Here is a 25455-nt window from a genome sequence, read left to right on the forward strand (position 1 = left end):
TAAAGTGTCCTTTGGAAGACGCAAAGTATCACTTTTCCGTTGCACAGTCGACACTTTGGTGCAAAGGAACACTTTGGATGAAAGTGTAGTTCCGACCACACTTTGAGCCGAAAGTGGCACTTTGTATAAAAATGGCGGACGTCTTGGAAGTTGTCGAATTATTAGAACGTGCGGAAGAGATGGCACAATTAGTGGACAATGTACAAATTAGAGATAGGCCTAAAGACAATCCCGTGGAATTTTATAATGATATAGAATTAAAAAAACGGTTCCGATTTGATAAAGAAACTTATTGAGATTGCTTATATTTTCGATGACTGGTTGACAAAAACGAATAATAGAATATATATATATATATATATATATATATATATATATATATATATATATATTATAGTTCAGGTATTTCTGTAGTAACATTCGTATATTTATAACCTCAATTCGATGAAGTGATATGTAGGTAGATATGCCTATATAACCTACTTTTTATTACTGAAACGAATTTTTTAACTTAAATAATATTAAACTAACTTCAATCTAATGTAGGCATAATTATTTTAAATTAGCATTGAGAGACCTCACGTGCCTGCCTTCTAAGCAGATTCCATAATTATATTGGGTTTAAAATGATTTTGATTGTTGTTGACTACCTGTATTTTGAGATAAGATTTATCTTGATGTTGATATAATCATTACTGTTTTGATACCGGTAATATATATTTTCACGCCGGTAAGCAGTACATCTACTGTCTCTAGTTCATGTGCAGTCATAACCTCACCATGAAAAGAGATCTCATACTATTAGGCCTATTTTGTTTTGCATTATAGAAACATTTGGCATTCAAAATATTCCTGAAGGGCAGGCAATAATGGAAACGAGAGAGAGAAAATAGTAGTAGTAGTAGTAGTAGTAGTAATAATAATATAATAATAATAATAATAATAATAATAATAATAATAATAATAATAATAGCAGTAGTAATGTGTTTATCTCATTCTTTTTTTACTTCTATTCACTATTCACGAAAAAGACAAAAATGAAAATAACGGAAATAACACGATATATCAATGAAGCAGATACGTATAAAATCTAACCTAACGATATAAATTTAATGATTATATATATATATATATATATATATATATATATATATATATAAACTTAACCTACTCAGTCCAACTTAACCTAACTATATAAACTAATAGAAGATATGTAGGCTACAAAATCTAACCGAACTGTATAAATCAGTGGAACGGATACATACATAATCTAACTTAGCGACATAAATCAATGAAAAAGATATGTACAGAACCTAATCTAACTATATAAATTAATGGATCAGTTATGTACTGTACAAAACCTAACCTAATTTCACCAGCAGTATCACTAACTATTTAATAAAATGTTATATATCTGAACTGACTGAAATAATCTAAACTATCGGCAACAAAAACTAGAAACTGAAATAAAACAATTTTAATATTTATTTTCTTCCTCGCGCAATCAATAGGCTCCCAATTCAAATCACAAGCATTGTAATTTATAGGTTATACGTCATTAATTTGTTATTGTTTGTTCACTTGTTTTGAAAGGCATTGTGGGACTTCTATTACCAACCAAATTTTAACTCTACACTTTGGTGGCGTAAAGTGACACTTTGTGAAGTGCACTTCTTCAATCGTCTATGAATACCACTAATATGAAAGAGCCACTTTCGTCAAAAGTGTCACTTTGCAAAGTGGTGATATAAAGTGTCGACTATGAATACCAGCCTTAGTTACGACTTCAATAAGAAGACAGACTCGAGCAGGTATTGCTTACAAAGAATGTTTTAAAGGACCTTGGGAGAGAAAAGAGCTGCGCCGCGTGGCGTAACAAGGAAACTGAAGTAATCGGTCAGCTTGTTGCTCCGGGCAATGTGAAAGTTTCATTTAATTGAGCACTGACATTTCCTGCCGCCCGTCCGTGGCATACCTGACACAAATCTCCAGCTAAGAGAGCAGTGCCGTGGATACAAGAATGTACACAGACAAATGTGAGGTGACGAACATGGTAAAAGTCCATTGGAAAATTAGCAGGCGCAAGTAGAATAGGACCTTTAGCAGACGTGTGAAAATGTCACATAAGCAGACTTTAGCATGCATTCATATTATTATTATTATTATTATTATTATTATTATTATTATTATTATTATTATTATTATGGAAGTACTGAACTCTCATAAGCAGAAGTGTGTTTCAATATATATTTTTCAATATTTAATTTCAACATCTAAATAAAATCTCCTTTGAATAACATTTAAACAATGTCCGCAATGAAAATTGAAAATCTGTATACATCAACACGCGGGAAGTTCAGAGGGAAGCTGGCGTCTGCAATGCTGAAGAACAGACATCAGAACATTAAATTTAATAATGGGTTCTGGCTTTGTGAGGGACCATGGCCAAATACCAGCAATGAACTCAAAGCAAAATACTTAAATGCCTTCACCAATCGACTTCGTTACACTGCAATAGTTTAGATACGCGTACTTGTTGACTATTAATCAGAAATTGACATTCCACCAGTAACATAGAACAATACACAGACTAATTTATTGTAAATATGTTAATGTTATTGTAAGCATCATAAAATTAATAGAAATAATTCAATTTTATACTTAGGCATAGTATTTTGCATTATGTAAGAAATAATGACTAAGTTAATTTTATACTCAAGCAGAGCATCTTATATAAAAAAATGTAAACAAGTAATTATAATAGTCAAGGATACTAACTGAATCATATGAATAAGTCTAGTACACCCGTGGCGAAAATGTGATCGTGCGCCGAGCCACTGTGTAATATGCAACGTGCATAGCACCTATGGAGGGAGGCGGACACCCGAAGGGGAAGTGAAGCAACTGTCTGACTTATTAACGGATTTCATTTTACTTATGTCAAGCACTTACGTATAATTTTATACAGTATAAGGTTACAAACTAATGTTTATTACGTGTAACGAAGAAAGAAATGAACAAGAAAACATAGGGCACATTATCACAACCTATTAACTAACTATGTTCAGAATGTCTCTGCGACAGAGTTTCAAAATCAGGAATTATGTCACTTACTGCCAGTCGTAGTTCATCACGAAGGTATTTGTCTGTCAGTCATGATATAAATTTGGTTTTTACTATTTTCATTGTTGAAAATAATTTTTCACAAACGTAAGTTGTAGCGAACATGGTTCAACAGGGCAAGCGAAAGAACGAAGCTTCGGTTATTTATTTTTTGGCGAAGATTTGAAAATTTCAACATTTGTCAAGTCCTTACATCTAGCTTTCATTTGACACCACATTGTAAATCTGTGAGTTTAATTGAAGATGTAACCGCATTATTCGTACATCTGCTGAAAAAGGATCTACGTACAGAGATAATAATAATAATAATAATAATAATAATAATAATAATAATAATAATAATAATAATAATAATAATTCACCTTTCAATGTTTCATGAGTGACATACAGTATAATGCCGTTTTATGTTATACAACCGTTTCCTCGCAATATACTTGTGAACAAATCATACACTCAATATTCTCATCATATTGGCAGCAAAACAATGTGTCCTCCATCCTACTTGAAACTTTCGTTTTTGTAGAGGTACATGGTTTCGAGAGAGACATTGGACGATATGCCACTCACAGGTCAGAGACAAGTACAAATAGAATGGAGTTTGACTCCAGTGAGTGAGAGGGTGGGGGTTGGGGAAGGTAGGAAGTAAGAGAAATGCACAGCTATCATTGCGAGCCACAATGTGCTCGTGAGTCACATTTTCGCCACGGCTGGTCTAGCATATACAGTCACGAAGCTTGAGTTGTGAGGGTACTAGGAACAATAGACTGTGCCTGTACTATTTCGCATTGTCTGTGATGAGGCGATAGTCGCGATCCTAGGGGTTAGCAACTATCTATGGATGCATATTCTCTACGCATTGCGCTTCGTGACTATGTACTAGACTGTGCTTATACTTCGTTCCATAATTTTTTGTAGGAGACGTAAACATTGCCGGCAGAGGAGGAGAAAAGTATAATTGCTATTCAACCAAAGGCAGAGGTCTCATTCTATGCTTATCTCGAAGTTGGCGGGGATAGAACGCTTCAGATCGCCCACCTTCTAGATAAGCGTGGAATGAGACCTCTGACATTGGTTGAATGGCAAATTATACTTCTCTCCTCGTCTGTCGGCCATGATTACATTTCCTATCAGACATAATAGAACGAAGTATAGACATATCAATTACACCACACTACGAATAATGCATTAATATAATTACCACAAATAGATTAATTTTATAAAGAAACTTAGCAATATTTTATCAATAATTGAGAATAAAGCCCAGAAAATTACTGTAGATAAGTTACCACAATGAGACATACAAGTGTACTTTTTTTTTTAAGATATTTCAAAAGAAAGGGTTTAATACAATTTTCCTTGTTTTCACTTTCTTTTCGATATAAAAATTGTTTTATATGAAACATTTCATAGCGTGTTTTGAGAAAACCATGGATTTAATTCTCAATATGCTCAGTCAATTTAAGAGAGTAGTGAATTACGACAATAAATGGTTAAAGGATTTTAGTTCTATTCTTTAAATATCCCCTGAAATTAATGATATTACTTACGGTTCACTCTGTATATGAAATACATAGAAGACAAGAAACGGAATACAAAACAACATAGAAATAGACACCTAAGACATTACATAAACTAAAGTAGACAATTACATATCATATCAAAATTTTCCACATAAGATATCAAGCGGAATATATAGCCTCGGCTACAGGTTCTACTAGAAGTTTATGGTCATCCCTTCGAAAGGGACGTCGCACTCCTGTCCTTATAGTTATGTGAAATCCCTTGACGTTTATACAGGGACCAAATTCCTGTGATATATAATAGCCTACACATTCCGAAGTTAGATTTCTTCTTTGAAAAAAAAAGAAAGTGAAAATGGGTCGAAATTCAGAAATGTTGACGTGAAGTGGCAGATTATTGGGATGTCGAAGAGTGACTTGAGATAATATCTAAGTATGTCCCAAAATACATTGATCTAAATATATTCATTCCGGAGTAATTAATGTTTTCAACAAAAAAAGTAATTTTTTAACAAGTTTTCATAACGGAAAAGTAAGATTGTTGTATCATCCACAGTAAATTGTTAAACGGTGTCCAGCTATCCACCATAAGTAAATTCCTGCTACCTGCATTTGGCCAATAGCAATTATGGTACCATTCCCGCAGCTGTTGTAATCCCATTTTATCAAATGTTGTGCATTATTAACATGAACAACTGCGAACAACAGCTTCGGCTGGGAAGTCCAATAAACTCCAAAAGGAACTACCAGTATGATTCAACCGTTGAACGTAGTCATTTTCATACAAATACAAAACATATTGGAGGACTATGTTGGATTATGCAATCAAGGACGACCATTTTCATTCTAAATTTCTTGACAGAGATATCATTGTCACTCTGCATTCATTTCTGTACAATCAATTACAGTCACAGCGATTCAAAGGCATGATTCGACATGTATTTTATAAATAATGATCCCATAGAATTGTTTGAAGTGCGAAGCAGTACGCTTTTCAAATACCAAGAGTTAACTTTGCGACATTTCTGGAGGTTCTTTCAATATCAGCTGATCATGGTGCACTGAAAAGTTCTGTTTTGATCACTTTATGAATGCTGGTGACTTGCACTTTGCTCACTGCCACATTTTTGTCCATTAAGACTGATAAATCAGCAAATATGTTAATATATATTGATGTCTTTGAAGTTCACACTTTGAATTTGTACCTTCATTTTCCATGGCCATTAGCAGCTAAAAGGTATATCAATAAACTCTACCAATACATACTATATGTCAGTATATGCTTCATTCTGAAAGCGCACTGGTGAACTGGAAAGGTCTACTTGTTAGCTACCAACTATGGTACAGTCTGGCTTCGTCACTGGCCTTTTGTAATCTGCGGTGTGAGGAATGACGTGAAGATATATTATGTAAGTAAAACGAAATTAATTGCTTCAATTGATGGTATGACAGATAAGAGTGACGAATATCGGAGTTCAATTTTACGTGGTCGAGATATGTCATTAACTTATGCCTTGAAATTCCTGGTTCAAGAACCAGATTATTATGTTTGCTTCACTTCTCTTCCAAAAGTAGCCCTGTGAATTTTTTTATTTACTTTAAAAAGTCCGTCATCCCAAAGAAGTTGAATCTGTCAGGACTGAGGCATGATGATCCGTATATCAGCATCGGATTCACGAAGATTGTGGGCCAGCTTACTAAGGCTGGGCGCAACAAGAAGAGACGAGATTGTCAGACACAAAGATGCTCAAGACAAACTGTCAGAGACTAAATACCTTGCTTCCCTCAGTTTCAGTCATTGTGTCGTGTGATGAAAATGTGCCTATTATTTTATATTATTACCAGTTGTGTTTGGACGAAAAGCGAGGTTCTAATACACATTCACTGTTCGTAACAAATATGTGAACTTTTTAACTCCCAATATGGCAGTGTTCCATGGCAAAATAGAATAGCTCTTTTGAAATGAGCGAAACAATTAAGGTAAAGTACCCAAATAAGAGACAGGGCCCTAATAAGAGATACCTTGTTAACTTCTCCGGTATAATTTGCCATCTCTCGACAACTATGGTAAATCAATGTTTGTGCTTCTAAGGCATCGTGTTCTTTGTCTAACCTCAGCTGAAAGTAAGCAACGAAGCTGAGAGTAAGAAAAGTAATTTTTCACACTTTGAACTTTTTACTGGTTTTTGTTGAGGAAGAGAACAGCGGGTAATGTAAGCTACAACAAATTTATTATTAATTTTATAAAATTGCTAGCAAAATGTTGCATATAATTAGTAGATTGCTAATAAGCAGACATCGGATTCTAGGGCAAATGCCTATTTTGTTTCTTTAGGAGAAAAGTAAAAATAATTATTAATATTTGTGTTTCATGGAAATTGAAAGGTATTCAAAGAGTTTTATAGTGCCCTAAAATGCCCTAAAAGGTTATTAGAGCCTAATTTGTTCATATTCGCCTAAAAATGCCTAACTCACTGTAAAGTTTCGCATTTTACTCTTACCTTTTATAATTTATACATGCATTCACTGCGAAATTTAAGGCATTTAAAAAGTGGAAAGTTTCCTTCACACCGGCCATGAAACCATTGATAAAGGAAACAAAATGTTTTGACTCTCACGACACTCGCAATAGATTTCACCGAATTTAACATGTTTGGAGGCATAAATGCCGACAAAGAACCAACCTTAATTTTGAAGCAGGCAACAATCACAACATGTGCTGCTACTGATTCAGAGACATACTATACTATAAAAATGACTGTTTTCGGTCTGAAACCGATTAGCTGTACTGCCCTTCAGAGTGTCATAAAATCACAATTTTTGGAGAAAGAGTGTTTTTGAAATATTTATGAAAAGTCGTAAAACTGCGAATTAGTAGGGTAAACCGTTACAAAATATTTAAAAGAATGGCCCTCCTAGTGTTAACACTACCAGGAAATGCAACAATAAGTGGAACTTTGTATTTTTGTCCAATTGAATCTCAATAACAACGGTTCATTTGAATGCTCGTTAACAGTTGCTCTTTCCCTCACCTTATTTGTGTTGAGAAGTTTTGAGCGGTAGGACGTTTTCCTGTGAAGTTTAACGCGATAATGCCGAAAAATATAAGTGCAAAATCTACATTGATCCGGCAATGGCTAACAGAATATTCAGAATTCACTTATGATGGAAAAATAATATTCTGCAAGATTTGTAGCAAACAGGTATATAACAATAGTTGAAATATATAAATTCTACTAATTTTAATGAGTAGGCCTATAATATTTATACATTGACTGAGCTATCCTGAGGTATAATTTTTTTTTAAGACCACTACACTTTAACCTTTTAAATTCCGATAGTTAAAGTATTTGCAGGTCATTAAAATTCTGATTGTTCGAACCCACTAACTTTGTGATAGAAATACGGCAATACAACAATTAGGATTTTATTTTAATTCAGTTTACTTTACATTTTTAGATTTCGCAAGAAAAGAAGTGCCACCTAAAGCAGCATGTGCAAGGAGCGGCTCATAAGGCTAAAGCTCAGCAGAAAAATCAACTGCAACAAACTTTACTAACACAGCCTACTTCATCCAATCTCAGCAGCAATTACTATGCTGATTTAACCAGAGCGTTTGTTGCTGCTAACATTCCCTGGAATGCAATTCAAAATCCGGTTTTAAGACAGTTTTTACAAAAATACTGCAAACAAAATATCCCATCTGAGTCGACCCTAAGAAAAAATTACTTAGACAGAATATACAATGAAACTTTAGCTTCCATAATAGGTGATTCTTACATATGGGTCTCTGTGGATGAAACCTCAGATCCTATGAATAGGTATATAGCAAATATGGTAGTAGGAAAACTTAGTCCTGATGGACCTTCGATTCCACACCTCGTATGTGTTAAGGAACTTTCGAAAGTGAATAGCCAAGCCATTGCTTATTTTGTAAATAAAGGCCTACAGTCTTTATACTCAGGTAATATAGACGATTCTAAAGTTCTGTTGTTTTGTACTGATGCTGCCTCATACATGGTTGCTGCAGCTCCACTTCTTAAAACATTTTATCCTAACCTCACGCATGTAACCTGTCTAGTACATGGCCTTCACAGGGTTTCTGAAACAATCCGGGATGAATTTCCTCTTGTCAATTCGTTTATTTCTAACACAAAAAAATGTTTTTGTAAAGCCCCATCCAGGATTTCAATATTCAGAGAGAACTTTCCAGATATCCCTCTCCCACCTCAGCCGGTTGTTACACGATGGAGAACCTGGATTCAGTCAGTGGTGTATTATTCTAAGTATTTTAAAGAAGTGGTCACAGTTATTGATAAATTACCTGAAACTGATAGTGCAGCGTGTGTGAAAGCAGTGAAAGATTGTCTGAATGACTCACGAGTGAAAAACGATATTGCCTACATAACATCAAACTTTTCTTTCATACCTTCAAGCATTGAACAATTAGAACGTGAAAAACAATCTCTTTGTAGCCAAATAGCAATAGTAAAGGAAGCTCAAGTGAACATACATTCTGCTTTGGGCGAAACTGGGAAAAAAGTTAAAAATAAGTGGGACAACGTATTAAATAAGAATGTAGGATTTTCATTGTTGGAAAAAGTATCAAGAGTGATATCGGGGGAAAGTGTAAATGTTCCAGTAAGTATTGATGTTTCTATTGTACCTAATTTGAAAAATTTGCGCCTCTCACATCAGTTTCGGTTGAAAGAAGTTTTTCTGCTTTCAAAATGATTCTCAGTGACAAAAGGCAAAGGTTAACTGTGGAGAATTTAGACAAAATTCTGGTGGTGTACTGTGCAGATAATTATAATAAAGTCTGAGCATGGAACTGAATTTCAATAACTTAAAATGAGTAATCTTGATATCAATAATCATTATTTCATTAGTTTCAATATATTAAATTTGTGCAGCTCTGTTTATAAATATAATATAGTATTTTTTTTAACGTTTAAACATACTTTTTTGTGCGTATTTTAGTGTATAACTAAAAATTTCAGTGAAAGAAATAAGTATACCTGTACCTTAATGTGCCTAAAATGCCTATTTTCATTAAAATAGAGCCTAATTTTACAAATTTTGAGCTTATTTTAGGCGCCTAAAACTGCAATTTTTAGTGCCTAAAAATCCGATGTCTACTAATAAGAAAGATAATAACTTATGACCTTGGTTAGCTATTTCATTTTTATATACTCCGTTCCCTAATAAGAGATACCTAGGGGTCCTATTAAGAGATAGTATCTCTTATTTAGAACCCTTATTTGGTATTATTATGATGCTCGCCTTTCAGAGTTTACGAAAAGCGTTAATTAGTCTAGTCGTGTCAGTTTGTCTGCCAGCAATTACATAAGAACCAATGAAAGATTAATTGAACTATTAATTAAAGTTAATTACGAATTAGGTCAATCATTAATTATCCATTGTTCTCAATTATTCATTACAAAAATTACTAATTTAAATTATTTAAGTTATCATTATTAATGATTAAAATTAATTATTCATTGAGATGACAATAATCTCAATAGCTAAAGTCAATTAAAATCAGCTAGTCCGACAATATTTACCTTACTTAAAGATCAAAACATAAGTACTTAATTCGTAAAATATTCTTTATACATTTCAAATAAAAATCTTGTGTAATTATTAAAACTATTAAATTTAATTGTGGTTCCTGATTTCGAAAATTTCGTTGGACCTGTGTAAATATCGTCACTACAGCCAGTGCCAGCATTTGTGGCGCGTGTTCTTGAGTAAAAAGTCAGTCAGTGAGCACTTGTTGCCAGTGTAACTGAGAACGGCAACATCCAACACGTCACGTAAGCAATCTGCCGATCACAGTTGTCAGTCTTGTTGCCCACTGACTGCGTCAAAGGCAAGACACTCGCACTTTGCGTTTGTGGGATGTGTCTTTGAGTACACTGACCAGTCCATTGACTGGTCAGTGTACTCAAGGATCTGTGGCATCTGTTGCCACTTCGGCTGAGAGTGGTACCACTTCCTAAACAGATGTAACATAAGCAATCTGCGAATCACAGTTGTCAGCTTTAATTCCCACAGACTATGGCAAATATAAGTTACTCGCTCTCAATGTTCCCATTACTTATTTCACGCGCCAGAAACGGTGACTTTGGGACTTTGGTTATACCACAGCCAGGCCCACAGAAGCATTAGCAACAGCAGCAGCAGCAACAACCACCACCTCAAGAGCAGGAAGCTTCAATCAGTGGGTAGTCGCATGTAAAGTCATCCAGGGCAGGAAAAGGAGCTATCATAATATCAGTTCTGATCAGAAAAAAAATGAGAGAGAGTTTAGATAAGGAAAATCAAAGAAAAGACGGAGCTCGCAAGAAGTAGTTCGAAAAACAACAAAAATAAAAAACTCAGTCCAAGAAGCACTGCTTGAGTTCGTCCAGTGATGAAGAATCCGATGTGGAAATGGAATTAATTAACTCTAGTGACTAGGAATATGGAGAAAATTATGATCATGGAGAGTGCTTGTTTTGCACTGAATTTTTTTCAGAGGACACCAGGGCTCAGGGGGGAGAAATAGATTCAGTTTTCAAAATGTCGTCGTTGGGCACACGAAGACTGCAGCACTGATGATGAACCTTTCGTTTGTCCAACTAGCTCAATACAGCGAAATAAGAATTGTGTCATTTAAAGGGGTCCGCGAAATAAGTGCAATCAACTTAAAATTAAAATATGGAGATCGAAATTTAATATTCTATCATTTTTCTTTCTCTAGCAAAATATTAACGTTAGCAATAGTAACCTAAATATGATTAGTACAGGTCCGATTTGACCGACTTTGTGTTCTTTTCGTAAACCATCTTAATTTCACTTGGAAAATGCCAAATAAACAACAGAATTTCTGTTGAGAAGAGTTACGTCACTGTTGCACTGACCTCTTCAATTTTAAAATGTTCCTGAATTTATTGAAGTATCTACATGACTTCACAATGTTATATATTGCTTCAATTTTCAGCCAAATGATGATAATTTTTGTCCATGTTCAAAAATAAACTTATATGACACACGTATCTCTTATTTGGAACCCCTTTTCAAAACATCAGTATTTCCCAGTTTTACTTTTTTCTATAATTTAAAGTAATAAGGTGGGTGCTCCTGTTATGACCATGTTCCTGATATGGCCACCCTCCTATTGTGAGTTAGTTAACCAAAAAATCCGCTAAATTGCAGCAGCATCCAGTGAAAGGGCATCCTGGTATGTCACTTGATCGTTTTCCATCCAGTCAGGTTGAGCAATATGGCGTCAGTTGCCTGTTTTGCGGTTTTCATGTGACCTCTTCTTATTTTTCTCTGGTAAGTCTCCTTTGTTTTATGCATGTTTTTCAAAGACTTTTTTCATGAAAACCATTGTACTCCATTCAGTTTTTAATGTTCTATTGATTGGTGTTGTAGTTGATGGCGTATCTTTTACGAGTTGTTCATAATCAAACGATTTTCGTGAAAGCTTACCTGCTCCTGATATGGCCATATCAAATGCACCATGGCCATATCAAATTCATTTCACTTTTATTTTTTCACCTGACAAATTTACATGCCTTATAGCTGGGATTACGCAAAAATTTTGTATTTTAAGAAAAACAACTTAATTTTTTTTATGGAAAAACCTGTTTTGACTACACTTTTGAATTATAAAAAAGATTATTAAGTGTCATTTTTATTCATTTTACACCAAAATTATTTAACTTTAGCACAACTGCGCTATCAAACTGAAAACAATCACGATTTGTAGAACATGGAACAAGGGTGGCCATATCATGTGCACATGTTCCTGATATGGCCACTAGGTAGACTTTTGGAATTTGGGACTTTTTGGACAATTAAAGCTATTTTTATAGGGAAAGGAAATTGTTTTAAGAAAGTCCATTAGATTGAGAACGAGTAAGAAATAAGTGGTTTACATTTTTTGTCAAAATGGTGGCTAGAAAAATTCTCAAACCTTAGCATGGCCATATCAGGGACACCTACCTTAATAAAAATTGACTAAAATTTGTATTGACAATTCTAAAAATAGACGAAATGCTGTATGTATTCCACTCATACAGATTAAAAATGTCTATTCCCATCCTCATTTATAAGCAGTTAAAAAAAAAAAGTGTCTCTTATTTGGGTACTTTACCTTACGTACAAGAAGAACTCAAATATGATAAATTTATATTTTGTGACTCTATGCCATTAATTGTTTGTGGTGTTTGTGTTTTCATAGTCTTTTAATTGTTAGTTTAAAAATATAATAATAATAATAATAATAATAATAATAATAATAATAATAATAATAGTAATAATAATGTTACTGCATACCTAAAGCATTTATTTTCTGAGATATTTCTTTCCAAAGCTGGTCAATAGCATCTCTTTTAATTCATAATTATACATGCAGGGCTTGCCTGAACCAGAACAACAAGTTTGTCTGCATCTAATTCCATTGTAGTATTTGGAGCACGACAATGACACTGAAATCAAATTAATCTGAATCTCCTTCCCGATACAAGGCAATGCTGATAATATAAAAATAATGAAAGCAGAAACGCGCATGCGCAAACTGGACTGTCTCTAGTTTCCTTGAGACGAGACGTAATTCCAGGCACCTTCACTGTTTTGCCTCAAACAGTCTCTGAGAGCCTGGGACAAGTATCTCTACCTATGTGCGGCTGATCCATAACAAAGCATGTTAACTTTATCCTCGAGTCGGTCTCTGACGAAAATAACTCGTCTCAAGCTGTCTCGCCTCTTCCTGTGTGCGCCCAGCCTAAACGATGCTATAATCGACATAGTAAGCAGATCACTCTACGTTAAAGTTCAAGGAGTTCTTTCCTGAACTACCGATAACACAGCAGGCATACCTCAAGGAACAGTTCTTGGGTTCATATTTTACAACCTGTATACATCAGATATTCCGAAATCGCATTTCTGTTATTTTGCCTTATTTGCAGATGATACTATGCTTTACAACAGAAAGAAGAATCCATACCGTGCAATCTGTACATGTCAGAGGTATGTTTCTATGATAGAAAAATGGTTTAAAAAGTGGCGCATTGATATAAACTCAGAAAAATCTAGTGTTGTAATGTTCTCCAGACAAAACAAACCCACACAATGTATTCAGTTCATGGATCACAATATTCCACATTCAGATACTGTGAAGTATTTAGGCTAACATGGAGGCAACACATTAAGTATGTCACCGGCAAAGCAACTATAGCTATGGTTCAACTATATTCGTTGTTAAAATCACATTTCCTTACTCTTCAGCAAAACGTAACTCTATACAAAATAATAATACGACCACATATGCAATCCCAGCCTGAGGATTTGCCGCTAAAACCAATATGAGGAAGCTTCAAACTCTACAAAATACGATGGCTCGTATTATATATAGTGGCGACTACTCTGGTAGTAATGTCCAGATACATGAGGACTCGGACCTTCTATCAATCATGTACGGAGTCCAAAAATTGGCATGCTCAATAAAAATGCACTTATACGTGACAGTGTTCTTCCACCATAAGAGGACTCCCAGCCTGAGAAGACCGTATGGTCTTCTACAACAGTGTACTTCATACTGAGGACTTTCCAATAAGCATTTAATTTTTCAAGATAATTAAGTTCATCTACAAATTTTGTATTTAAATACTCGTTTCTTCTGGTCTTACGGAACTAAAGGAAAGCCTTACGAAGAACCATGGTTACACTATTTATTACACAGAGGCTAAAAGTCATGAGACAAAATTGTCTTGGTACCAGGTTCTAAATAAATGGAAAAAAGTAAAACAAAATAGTCTACAAGTAACAAATTCTGTTTACATTAACAGTTTTCTGTTGGCACCACAGTCATAACTTTTACAGAAAAAGTAAATAGCCTATTTCAATCTCTTCATCGCTCTTCACTTCTTCTTGTCTTGTTATTTCATTTACAGAGTTCAGCTAACGAAGTCAGCGACTACTCGACTTCGGAGAATTCTGGATTAGTGATGAATTGTGTAACAAGAAGATTCTCGTGGCTCATTATAAAGCAATAAACGATATAGTTACATGCATACTCACGTACATATATTTACATTAACGTGTGTATACATATACACTTACATAGATAAATGTATGCGCAAATACGTGCAAACTAACTCAAGGCTATTCTCTCAGCAAACCAATTATGAAAATTAGTTTTTATTCTGAAGCAGCGTCGTCTCTCCTATTAGCATTGGCCTCTTCTCTTAATCTAATTTTATTACTTTAGTTCAAATTTTAAAATACTAAATAAAGTACATATATATATATATATATATATATATATATATATATATATATATATATACATACATACAAATGGCTTTTAAGGAACCCGCAGGTTCATTGCCGCCCTCATATAAGCCCGTCATCGGTCCCTATCCTGTGCAAGATTAATCCAATATCTATCATCATATCCCACCTCCCTCAAATCCATTTTAATATTATCATACTATCATCTACGTCTCGGCCTCCCCAAAGGTCTTTTTCCCTTTATAAAGTAAAGGATAATTTTGCTGAACTTTCAGCAAGAGAAGGGCTACTCACTTGTCATTTTACTAAAGCCGACAGCAATTCGGAAGGCGGTCGTCTGCTAGCGTTTGCATCGAGAGAGACAGCTAGAGAGAGCATAGCAGCGTACAACATTGCCACATCGTATTTGGAGTAGAAATAGGCAGGAGAGAATTTAAATTATCAAAAGACAATAATGACATTAGCCGTTGATTACTGCAAGAGCATGACACCAAACAATCAATGTTTCCTTCACTAACAATTCTTTGCACAGTTCTCAATCCCACACCACATGCTTCTGCAGTCGTTTCTTGCGCGTTGGCAACGTTGCAGTCAGCATCATGATGGCTGGTAGCTTTCTGCTCGTCAACGTTTTTAAGATAATTATACAACTTAAACACCATTTTCCACGCCTGTCTGCGCAGTTGCCTACTTGTATTTTTACAGTCTCTCCTTCCATTTATTTATCTTACACACTAGAGACCTGCAAAACTGCTCACACAACCTGTTTAGATTCGACCGGTCGGAGCTCAACCGGCTACGATGAACATCGGGCCGAATAACTCGGTTGTCGAGCGATTACGCCTGATGTATTGCAGAGTAGACAGAACATCAAGCGCATTTACATGAAACTAACGTTTTTCGAGTACACAACCGGAGTAACAAGGAAATTTACGTTGTCTTATTGAAAAAAAAAGTGTTCGCAAGTATTCTTACAGTTCATTCGACACTATAACACATATATTTTCTTTATTATTCTGAACTTGCAGTAACTTTATAAGTATCGTTTATATTTTAAACTTTTAGAGTTTTATTAATGAAAGTTGCTTATAGATATGTTAAACAATGTTATAGTTTTTCACAGAACAAGACGCGCACAAGCCATGTATATTTTTCTTACCAATAAATGCTATATAGCTGGCGTTTTTCTATACCAGTGTTAAACAGTATACGTCATAACTTCATCATTTGATTACGTTGTAACTCTTTCTCGTCACATATTGACTGAATCTTGTTCGATTTGTATATTTGTATGATCGATATTACATAAGTTCATGTAAGATCGCGAATTATTTAGAACACAAATCTCACACAGAAAGAAATGGTAAGGAGGAAGAAAATACGATCTCCAAATAACACCAGGTACATTTCATCATACAATAACTCTTTAACATTTTCTCAGTAGGCTATACAAAGAGAGTAATAATATTGAAGGATATTTATTTTGTTTAATTACAAAAATATGTTTGCTTCAAATAGGAATACAAATAATTTGACACTTTAATACATTAATTTTTGTATTTCGAACGTGCAGTAATTTGACTAGTAACAAATAAATTAACAATGGACACAGTGACATCGAAGAAAATAGACGTAATGTATAATGTGAAATATCATAATGTAAACATATTCAAAAATATAATTACAATTCATTACAAAACAAAACAGGAAATAAGTACATAAGTCCATTATGACGTTTGTACTTTAAACTAAAAAAAAAAAAAAAATGTATAGGCCTACCTCTGAAACAATAGTTGCATGCTTTTTAATTATTCTAATCAGTTGCAATATTATTTATTAAGAAATCAATTTAAAAAGATAAACAGTAATGTTATTTTCAACAATACGATTACTTTGGCTCCCAATGGTTGTTGTTCTGTACAAAATAAGTATAATTTACACATTTCTAAACTACGAATAACAAAAGAATAGCAAGGTTTAGAAACAAATCATTCTGTATAGAAAAGATCTACTTCAGAGAAGGAAGTGTCATTCAAAGAACTATTTTATTACACACGTGCTAATATCAACTATTTAATGTTCACAATTATTATTAGGGCCTATTATCATAGACTACATAATCAGAGTTGACTTCTTATGTTTATGTATTAATAAATCTGTTTTACAAGTCTAAAGTTACGCTCGGTGGAAACACTTATTCATGGAATGGCCAATATTCGTTTCACAAGTGTTGCTAGAGAGGCTAGAGTTGTTTGGTGATCTTTCCATCAATTTAGTATGTAGAAAATGAAATGAGCATAATGTATAATGTGATATATAATAAGTAAATAAATCCAAAAAAGAATTACAATTAATCACAAAACATAAAATTAAATAATTATTAACTCTAAATGCATTCCTCCAAAATAGTAGTTATTCATATACAGGGTAGAAGTGAAATAACCCTGCAGATTGTACGGGGCGATAAGGTTCACTTAAATGAATGGAAAACCTATATTACGTTTAATTCTCTGGTCATAGTAAACATACTAAAAGCATTGGTTGTAGTAGGTTTAAGAAGATATAAAGTTATTTTTTTTTAACTTTACTATTGATCGAGTTTGCTGTTTTTAAGTGTGTCATTATTGTAATATTATAATTCAGTTTTCTAGTGTAAGCAAAAATTACAACCTTGGTAATTTGTGGATACCGAAAGTTTTTTTCTGCAATTTACGCTTTACAACGTCTGTAGTTTCACGCTGCATGCTGTTTGTTCCTTTTGATGATCTGCAGCTATAATATCTAGATGGTTCACTGTGATCTTCATTTTATACGCCAGAGCCGTCCACCTACAGAGAGATCGAATCAACTCGAATACACGTTAAACCGAATACTGAGGCAGTACGCAAGCAGATGTACTTCGCATACTGCCTATAAAGCCAGGCGTTCAGTAGCGCTATGTAAGTTTCTTCGGTTTTCAACCGGTTTTGCAGGACTCTATTACACACACACAGAGTAAATGTTAGTTTTACTTATTCAATGTATTGAAACACTCACACGTGAACAGACGAACTCGGGAAGTACTTGTTACAGACTGATTCCGATTGGTCCTACTGTACAAGCTTGTGACGTCACATATCAGAAATGATACTGCGCATATAGCAATCGACCGCCTTCCGAAATGCCGTCGACTCTAGATATATTAAGCCGGTCATGATTCGGCCTCTTTGCGCTCATGAAATTTTAACCTGGCACAATTAGCAGGTATTTATAGTCTACTGAAGCAAATTTAGCCTCGACAACGGCCTACCTATGAAGATTGGAGCACATCACTGACAAACTTTTAGTATTTTGTCAACATATTTAGAACACCCCTGTGGAGTAACGGTTAGCATGCCTGATAGTGAAACGAGCGGCTCCGGGTTTAAATCCTGATTGGGACAAGTTACCTGGTTGAGGTTTTTTCCGGGGTTTTCCTTCAACCCAATAAGAGCAAATTCTGGGTAACTTTCGCCGCTGGACCTGGACTCATTTCGCTGTAATTATCACCTTCATCTCATTCAGACTCTAGATAACCATAGCAGTGGAAAAAGCGTCGTAAAAAACAACATATTTTGTGTAATTAGTGCGAAGACTTTTTTGTGTTAATGTATTACTGGAGTGTTCATCTTTGTTATTTGTGTATTGTATATTCCTGGTCATGTTTGTCCTTTCTATCCATACGTATATATTAGGCCTAAATTTGTGTTTTTATGGTGTTTTTGTTTTTGTAAGTTTGTATTCACGCATGATTTAATTTTCTTGCGTGTGTCTTTGTGTTATTGTGCGTTTTGTATTCTTTGTGTATTAATCTGCATGTTTGTATCTTGGTATCCATGCATGTGCTTTTGTTTTCTTCTACGTACCTTCGTATTTACGTGTGTATTTTGGTTCCTGGATGTTAGTATTTATGTTTTATTTTTTTGTGTTCCAATGTGTACCCTTTTATTCTTGTGAGTCTATGTTCTTATATTCTTGTATGTTTGTATGTGTGGTTTTCTGTTACAATCTCTTTGTGTTCATGTTATGTTCTTGTAGCCTGTTTGTTTATGTGTGTGATATTGTATTCTCGTTTTTTTGTGTTCATTTAGGCCTATATTTACGAAATAGCTTACGCACTAATGAACATATTAGTCAATTGAGTAATTTACATGATAAGGAGGTCTGTGCAAAGTCCATGAAGCTCCAAGACCCAAACCGTTTTCTATTTTGTGTAACTATAAAATAAAGCAAATAATTCTTGGCGTTACTAAAAGGTATAGTGAACCGACACCGATGAACACGTGGTCATAAAAAGATTGGGCAGAATCATGAAATAAGTGCACCGTAAATTGCCATAGAACTCTGCGAAGAACATAGTGTGAATGTATGTGACAGGACTGTAGGCGTTTTAAGTACCAAATATCATCATGGAAGGTTTGCCCTTCAGAGAGATACTTCGTGAAAATTATATAAACTTCCCTATTGTCTTGTTGACTAGAGTTATTTTTACTCATAAAGCTTATTGCTTTTGTTTCTGATGGAAAAAAAATGACGTGGAGAAAAAGAAAACAAGGTAATACTATGGAGACTGGAATGAAATTGAATTTCTGAAGGGGGCACTACCAGCTCTGCGATCTTTCACGATCTATTGCGCTAACCTTGAAACTAGGCGTATTCCCAAACCCACATCGGCTGACTACACTAAGGTTCGTTGCGTACCAGATTTCGAGCAGGAAACCCCCCTTGTCCGTAGGCCAGTCCTCTCTGTGAGTCGCCAGACGGCATTCGGGGAATGCTATGGAATGATGACGAAATGGAGAAATGATGACGGAATGATGTAGATGCATAATATGGGGAAACGGGAGAAAAACACCAACTGCGGCCTTGTCCGCCTCAAATGGCACTCTGGGATTTTCAATGAAAAATCCCAGGTTTAACCGGGACTCGAACCTTGTACTATATGTAATATTATGGGCATGTAGGAGTTAGCGTCGTGCATTACAGGCGCTATGTTCTGTTCAAGTTTGTCGAGTACGGCGAAGTTCGATATTCACTGATATTTGCTGTTATACAAATATTCTCTATCCTTCACTCATGTTTTAATCGCTTAAGAATTTTAGCACATAACTTGCGATTAATTTTTCATAAGAAATAAGACAAAGTTTTTTAATGTCTTGTTTGCCTCTTATGTTCGAACATTGCAGGACACTAGTAGGAGTGCAACAAGAGTTGCTTCGTTATATTTCGTCAGAGGATTCATGGAGGTATACATAAATAACATCTTATAAAGCGACAATAAATTTATCATATTTTTCTCAAGGTAAAGCTCAGTCGATAGAAAATATCCCATAGACTTCTTTTGTCCCACTTTCAAGAGCATCATTGCTGTTGAGTCACCTAGTCACATAAGCGCAAAAACGGCACAAGAACAGCTTTTATATCAGTCAATCAAGACGTGATAACGTAAAGTACTATAGTGGTAGGTCTAGTGAGAATCCTTAAGAAGTAATCGAACATGAAAGAAAAACACCAAGAGCCAGTGTCTGGTTAGAAATGCACAAAAAGACATCATTGGTTTCCCCCCTCCCCCACACACTCCACATACATTTTGGTATTTTCCAAATCATACCCCCTGAAAATCGGAAGCTTGAATGTTCCTTCAAGTGGAACGGCAAAAATCGAAGTGAGACAAGTATCCAACAGGCTTGGAGCTCACATAAATTCTTCCTCTCAATCCCAATTTATCTTGGAAGGACGCTTTTTGCGTAATGGTTCTCCTTCAATTTTTCATTCCATTCATTCATTCATTCATTCATTCATTCATTCATTCATTCATTCATTCATTCATTCATTCATTCATTCTGATTACATGTAGACGCTCACTTCATTGTTTGGTATTCCATACAAAAACAAAATAGCTAGCGCATCACTCAATGTAAACAGAGTTGTAGAAAAATAGCTCTAACAAGGAAATAAAGCGTTTCCAGAACCATATTCATATAGTCTACATGTGAGGAATGGTTCCCTAAAGTTTTAACATACATTTTTGTTAGAGCCTCTATAATACAATACTGCGGTTAGTCTCTAAGTAGGTACAGCATATGAATAATTTGAAGGGAAAAATTGTTCCGGGGCCGGCATCGAACCGGGACCTTTGGCAAGGCACGCCAAAGCTCTACAGACTGAGTTACCCAAAAACTCTACCAGACCCTGGCTCAATTATTTCCTTTATTTCCACATACCTCAAATGGGTTGACAAGACGTGCACATTGAGTGCACACTTTCTGTGTGGCTTAAATTTGTGGTTTTCTGTTAACGAACAGTAACGTGTATTATACAAATTTGGCCTTTCAAGTGTAGTCCCTGTAAGGCTGACTTGAATAATTTCAAGGGAAAAATTGTTCCGGGACCGGGCATCGAATCCGGAATCTTTCTTTGCCTGAGCGCGCCAACGCTATACTGACTGAACTACCCAGAAACTGTACCAGATTTCGGCTCAATTATTCCCTAAAGTAGGTTGACAAGACGTCAGAGACCGATATTGCACACTTTCTGTGTGACTGTAGTTTTCTGTTAACGAACAGTAACGTGTATTATGTAAATCATAATATTCACGTGAACGTTTGGAAATTTTATTTTCAGAGAGTATTCGAAACTGCTGAACAATTTTTCAGGAGTCGATAAAAAAACTACACAAAAAATACTATGGGACGTACTTATGATTAACATAAACGTCATTCGTGTATTTTTAAGAAACATCACTGATTATGAAACTACAGTGCTTCCAAGTGATCGTTTTGTGTGCTTACATATCTTACACATACTCCTTCATTCTACAAGTACAGAAATTGAAATATGTCTTAATTAATTATTATTATTAATTTGAAAATTAAGCACATTTTCCCGAATTGCGTCCCATTTTACAAATTTGTTAATAAAAGTTAAGCATTTCATTAGCCATAAATTATTATAGGGCAATTATGTAACGTATGAATCTAACCATTCTACCGTTAACTGTTAAATGCTTTACAAATAAAATTATTCATACTTAGTGCATAAAAAACAACTACGAAAAAATCATAAGTATTGGATGTCATATGTTCTATGAATGTGATAAATTAAGCTTCAGAATACATAAGTTGTTTGGTATTATAAATCCGAGGCAGAAAATAATTTCAAAAGTAAATGTGAACCATATGTGAAGCTGATTAATGATTTAGTGTTATTTAATTACTTATCCTCTTTTTATTTTACACCTCTAGACATTCTATATCTATTGTACTGATACAATTTATAAGGCAATGGAATCCTTCTTCTCTATAAATGCATGTAATATTAGCAGTGAGGGGTTTGTTAGGAGTATTTCGAGAAGAGAATGCATGGTGGTGCAGGTGGAATAGTAAACATTTTAGGGGGTAACAGTGCGGACTATTCTGAGCAAAAAACATCATACAAACATGTGTCCAATTTTCAATGGATGTGGAGATACAGTTGTTTGGAAGTTACGCACAGTAAGTGGCAAGAAGGAAATACAAATTATTACATTTAATTCTTATTTAAATGGCATGAATTCATTTCAACAGTTCAATGCACTGTCCTTCTCGCTCTATTGACAACTATAAGTGTTGCTCTTCTGAAGTCGTCTTGTTATTTTATGAAGGCTTTACTATTCACACGTCCCTTGCGTTTATATATTTTTCTATACACTTCGACTTTCATCCACTGTCACAGACAAACATTGACAGGAGAAGAACTGGAGACCATGGTGGCAAATGCATGTGACAACTGCGCCGATCAATCGTTCCGGAATGTGAGATTTAGATTATGTGTCACCTGACGGCTAAAATGCACAAGGGCTCCGTCATGCTGGAAGAACATGCCCATCCTTGTAGCCAAGTTAACTGCAAACAGCTGTGTCTCGGTATCCATTATCAACATTATTGCCCTCGGACGATTTCATAAGAGCGATACGCACTATTCCTTTGTAAATAGTCATTTTTTATTCCTTCATATAGCTACTACGAATATTTGTAAGGCTTGTTATGCGTAACATTCAAACAGCTGTATTTCGACACCCATTGAAAATTGGACACATGATTATATGAACTTTTTTGCTCAGAATAGGCCTAATCCATAGTACCACCACCTGAAATATTTACTATTACTTCTGGACTATCCTATCTTATATCTCACTTAAAGTGTCGTGTCATTTTGAAAGTCGTTTTCATTTTACTTCAAAATGTCAAATTTACTTACCACTCGGAGGTTGCACCTTTTCCACCACTTCCGGGACCTCCCTGGCCATCTTATAAGTGTTTGCCGGACAGAAGGACCGCTACCTCTGCAAAAGAAACATTGGTTAGCACACGGCCGCAATGTAGAGCCCTGAACTTGAATGTGAGTGTTCTACTGCAAATACGTACTTTACTAATAAAATTATAAATGTGTGTTGGAATGCAATGTATGAACACTTTTAATATTCGGTAATTAAATCAGAATAGTCGAATTGCTAAAGTACTGAAAAATTCAAGTTCAAATTTTGGTGATTTCGAGTAAATTTTATTATGAACAAAGAGAGTTAATATTAGAATTTGGCTTTTGGTTAATCAACTATGTCCTGAAAATTGACATTTCCAACGTTTCGGAACTACATATAGGTTTCATCGTCAGGGTAAGACAAGAGAGGTCGCCTACATTTGTTGCGCCAGACTAATCCGGACGGTTGAGCAAAGGTTCTAATTGACATCTGTTCTTATAGGAAATTAATTGTTGAGATACTTGGAAAAACATAACCTATATTGCAATACAAGAGTATGTGAAACAGATTAATAAAATTAATTATTAATATCATTTGAATGCAGGAGGGAAACAAGCTATGAGCAATTGTTACAAAAAGAGTAGTTAACATGATCTGTGTAGTATTACCCATGACGCAATAGTAAGGCAAGATGTAGCTCCGAAACGTTGGAAATGTCAAGTTCCAGGACACGGTAGATTATCCAAAAATCTAATTCTAATCGCAGACACCGTGAAAACCTAAAAACTCATATGAAGAGGGTTAATGTCACGCTGAAATTCACACCGAAGATACTGACAAAATTGTACAACTACTGTGATTTTGCATTAAGAAGACAATCGTAGCAAGCTTGTCCATCCAGGAAGGATACTTGTGTACCTAATTTAAGAGTGTAGGCAGAAATCACACAATTACGCATTATTTATTTAGTGTAATTTTTAAGTATGTTTGTCTCTTAAACCAGCGTTGAAGTCTCCAAGTTTTGATGTTAATATTTTTATTGAGTAGATGTTGCCAGTTCCAAAGAAGACATTACTATATAGTATTCCTGTTATACTGATGATATGCATTTTTAGTTTTATACGGTGAATGTGAACACAAATAGACTTTTGGGTATTCCACCGTGTCCTGGAACTTGGCATTTCTAATGTTTCGGAACTACGTACAGGTTCCATCAAGAGCATATAGGTATGACCAGAAGGGTCACCTGCTCTGTTGTGTTCGTTATGTCGGGCTACTCCAGGGAACTGAGCAATTATGATTCTTCGCTATTGTTTATACAGAGTTAGTTAAAAGTCCCTCACCACCTAAATAACTTTTGAAGCATGTGGTTCAGTGACATGAAACTAAACTTGGTATGTGGGGATAACCTATAGCTATTAAGAACTCAATAATGGTATTACCGAGTTTTTTCTACTTCCGGTTTAACCGGAAGTAAGTCCAACTCTTTTATTTTAAATGAAATACCCAATATATATATTTTTATTTTTGAATAATGCTCATTAAGAGCTTTTCAAAAAGTATCCACACTTCATACTTCTGTACAAATTCAGTGCTGCTAAATCAAGAAAACAGAAAAGTGTAGGTCTAACGAATAATACGAGTAAAACGCTTCTTTTGTTTACTGTGATTTGACTGCCCTTTGTTTATATCCATGGAATACAGGTAAAACGCATCTTTTGTTTATTGTGATTTGACTGTCCTTTGTTTATATCATGAAATACGGGTAAAACGCTTCTTTTGTTTACTGTAATTTGATTATCCATTGTTTATATACATGGAAATATGTTTATTAACTTAATGTTTGGGTTGGTATTATTGGTGACCATATCATTGGTCCTTTATTTCTTTTTTTGAGAAACGCTAAATTCTAAATTCTAATAGACACTTGGAATTGCTCCAAAATCAAATAGTACCGGCCATCACAAACTTGTTTCCACATCCAGTCAACCATCGTATACCCAGAGGTGACATCTATTTCCAATAAGATGGAGCTCCAGCTCACTATGGACAGAATGTTCGTGAGCATTTGGACCAGGTTTTTCCACAACGATGAATTGGTAGGAGAGGTCACAAAGATGGCCAGCCATATCCCTAGATTTTTCGCCTTTGGACTTCTTTTTGTGGGGCCATTTGAAGTCAGTGTATATCAAGAAAGACTCGACAACTTAGAAGATCTGGAGCATCGAATAATGGAAGTGTGCAAGATATTTCTAAAGCCTGGTTAAACCA

The 25455-nt window shown here is 34.9% G+C and overlaps 1 protein-coding gene and 1 long non-coding RNA gene across 8 annotated transcripts in view; one reads left to right on the forward strand and one right to left on the reverse strand.

The window, feature by feature from the left end:
* Positions 1–25455, reverse strand: part of LOC138699385 (uncharacterized) — a 206452-nt gene that overhangs the window by 99084 nt on the left and 81913 nt on the right. For all 7 annotated transcript variants that reach the window (XM_069825236.1, XM_069825264.1, XM_069825227.1 and 4 more), the window contains one exon: positions 23184–23268. In XM_069825236.1, coding sequence (XP_069681337.1) covers positions 23184–23232 — 49 coding nt within the window. In that variant the 5' untranslated portion in view covers positions 23233–23268. The remainder of the gene's footprint in view (positions 1–23183; positions 23269–25455) is intronic.
* The window catches only part of LOC138699418 (uncharacterized), a 69204-nt gene continuing 49674 nt past the window's right edge, over positions 5926–25455 (forward strand). Inside the window, exons 1-2 of the long non-coding RNA XR_011332015.1 lie at positions 5926–6052; positions 13604–13664. This is a non-coding gene — a long non-coding RNA (uncharacterized lncRNA). The remainder of the gene's footprint in view (positions 6053–13603; positions 13665–25455) is intronic.

Source organism: Periplaneta americana, chromosome 1 (genome assembly GCF_040183065.1).
Source record: "Periplaneta americana isolate PAMFEO1 chromosome 1, P.americana_PAMFEO1_priV1, whole genome shotgun sequence".
In the NCBI taxonomy this organism is placed as follows: domain Eukaryota; kingdom Metazoa; phylum Arthropoda; class Insecta; order Blattodea; family Blattidae; genus Periplaneta; species Periplaneta americana.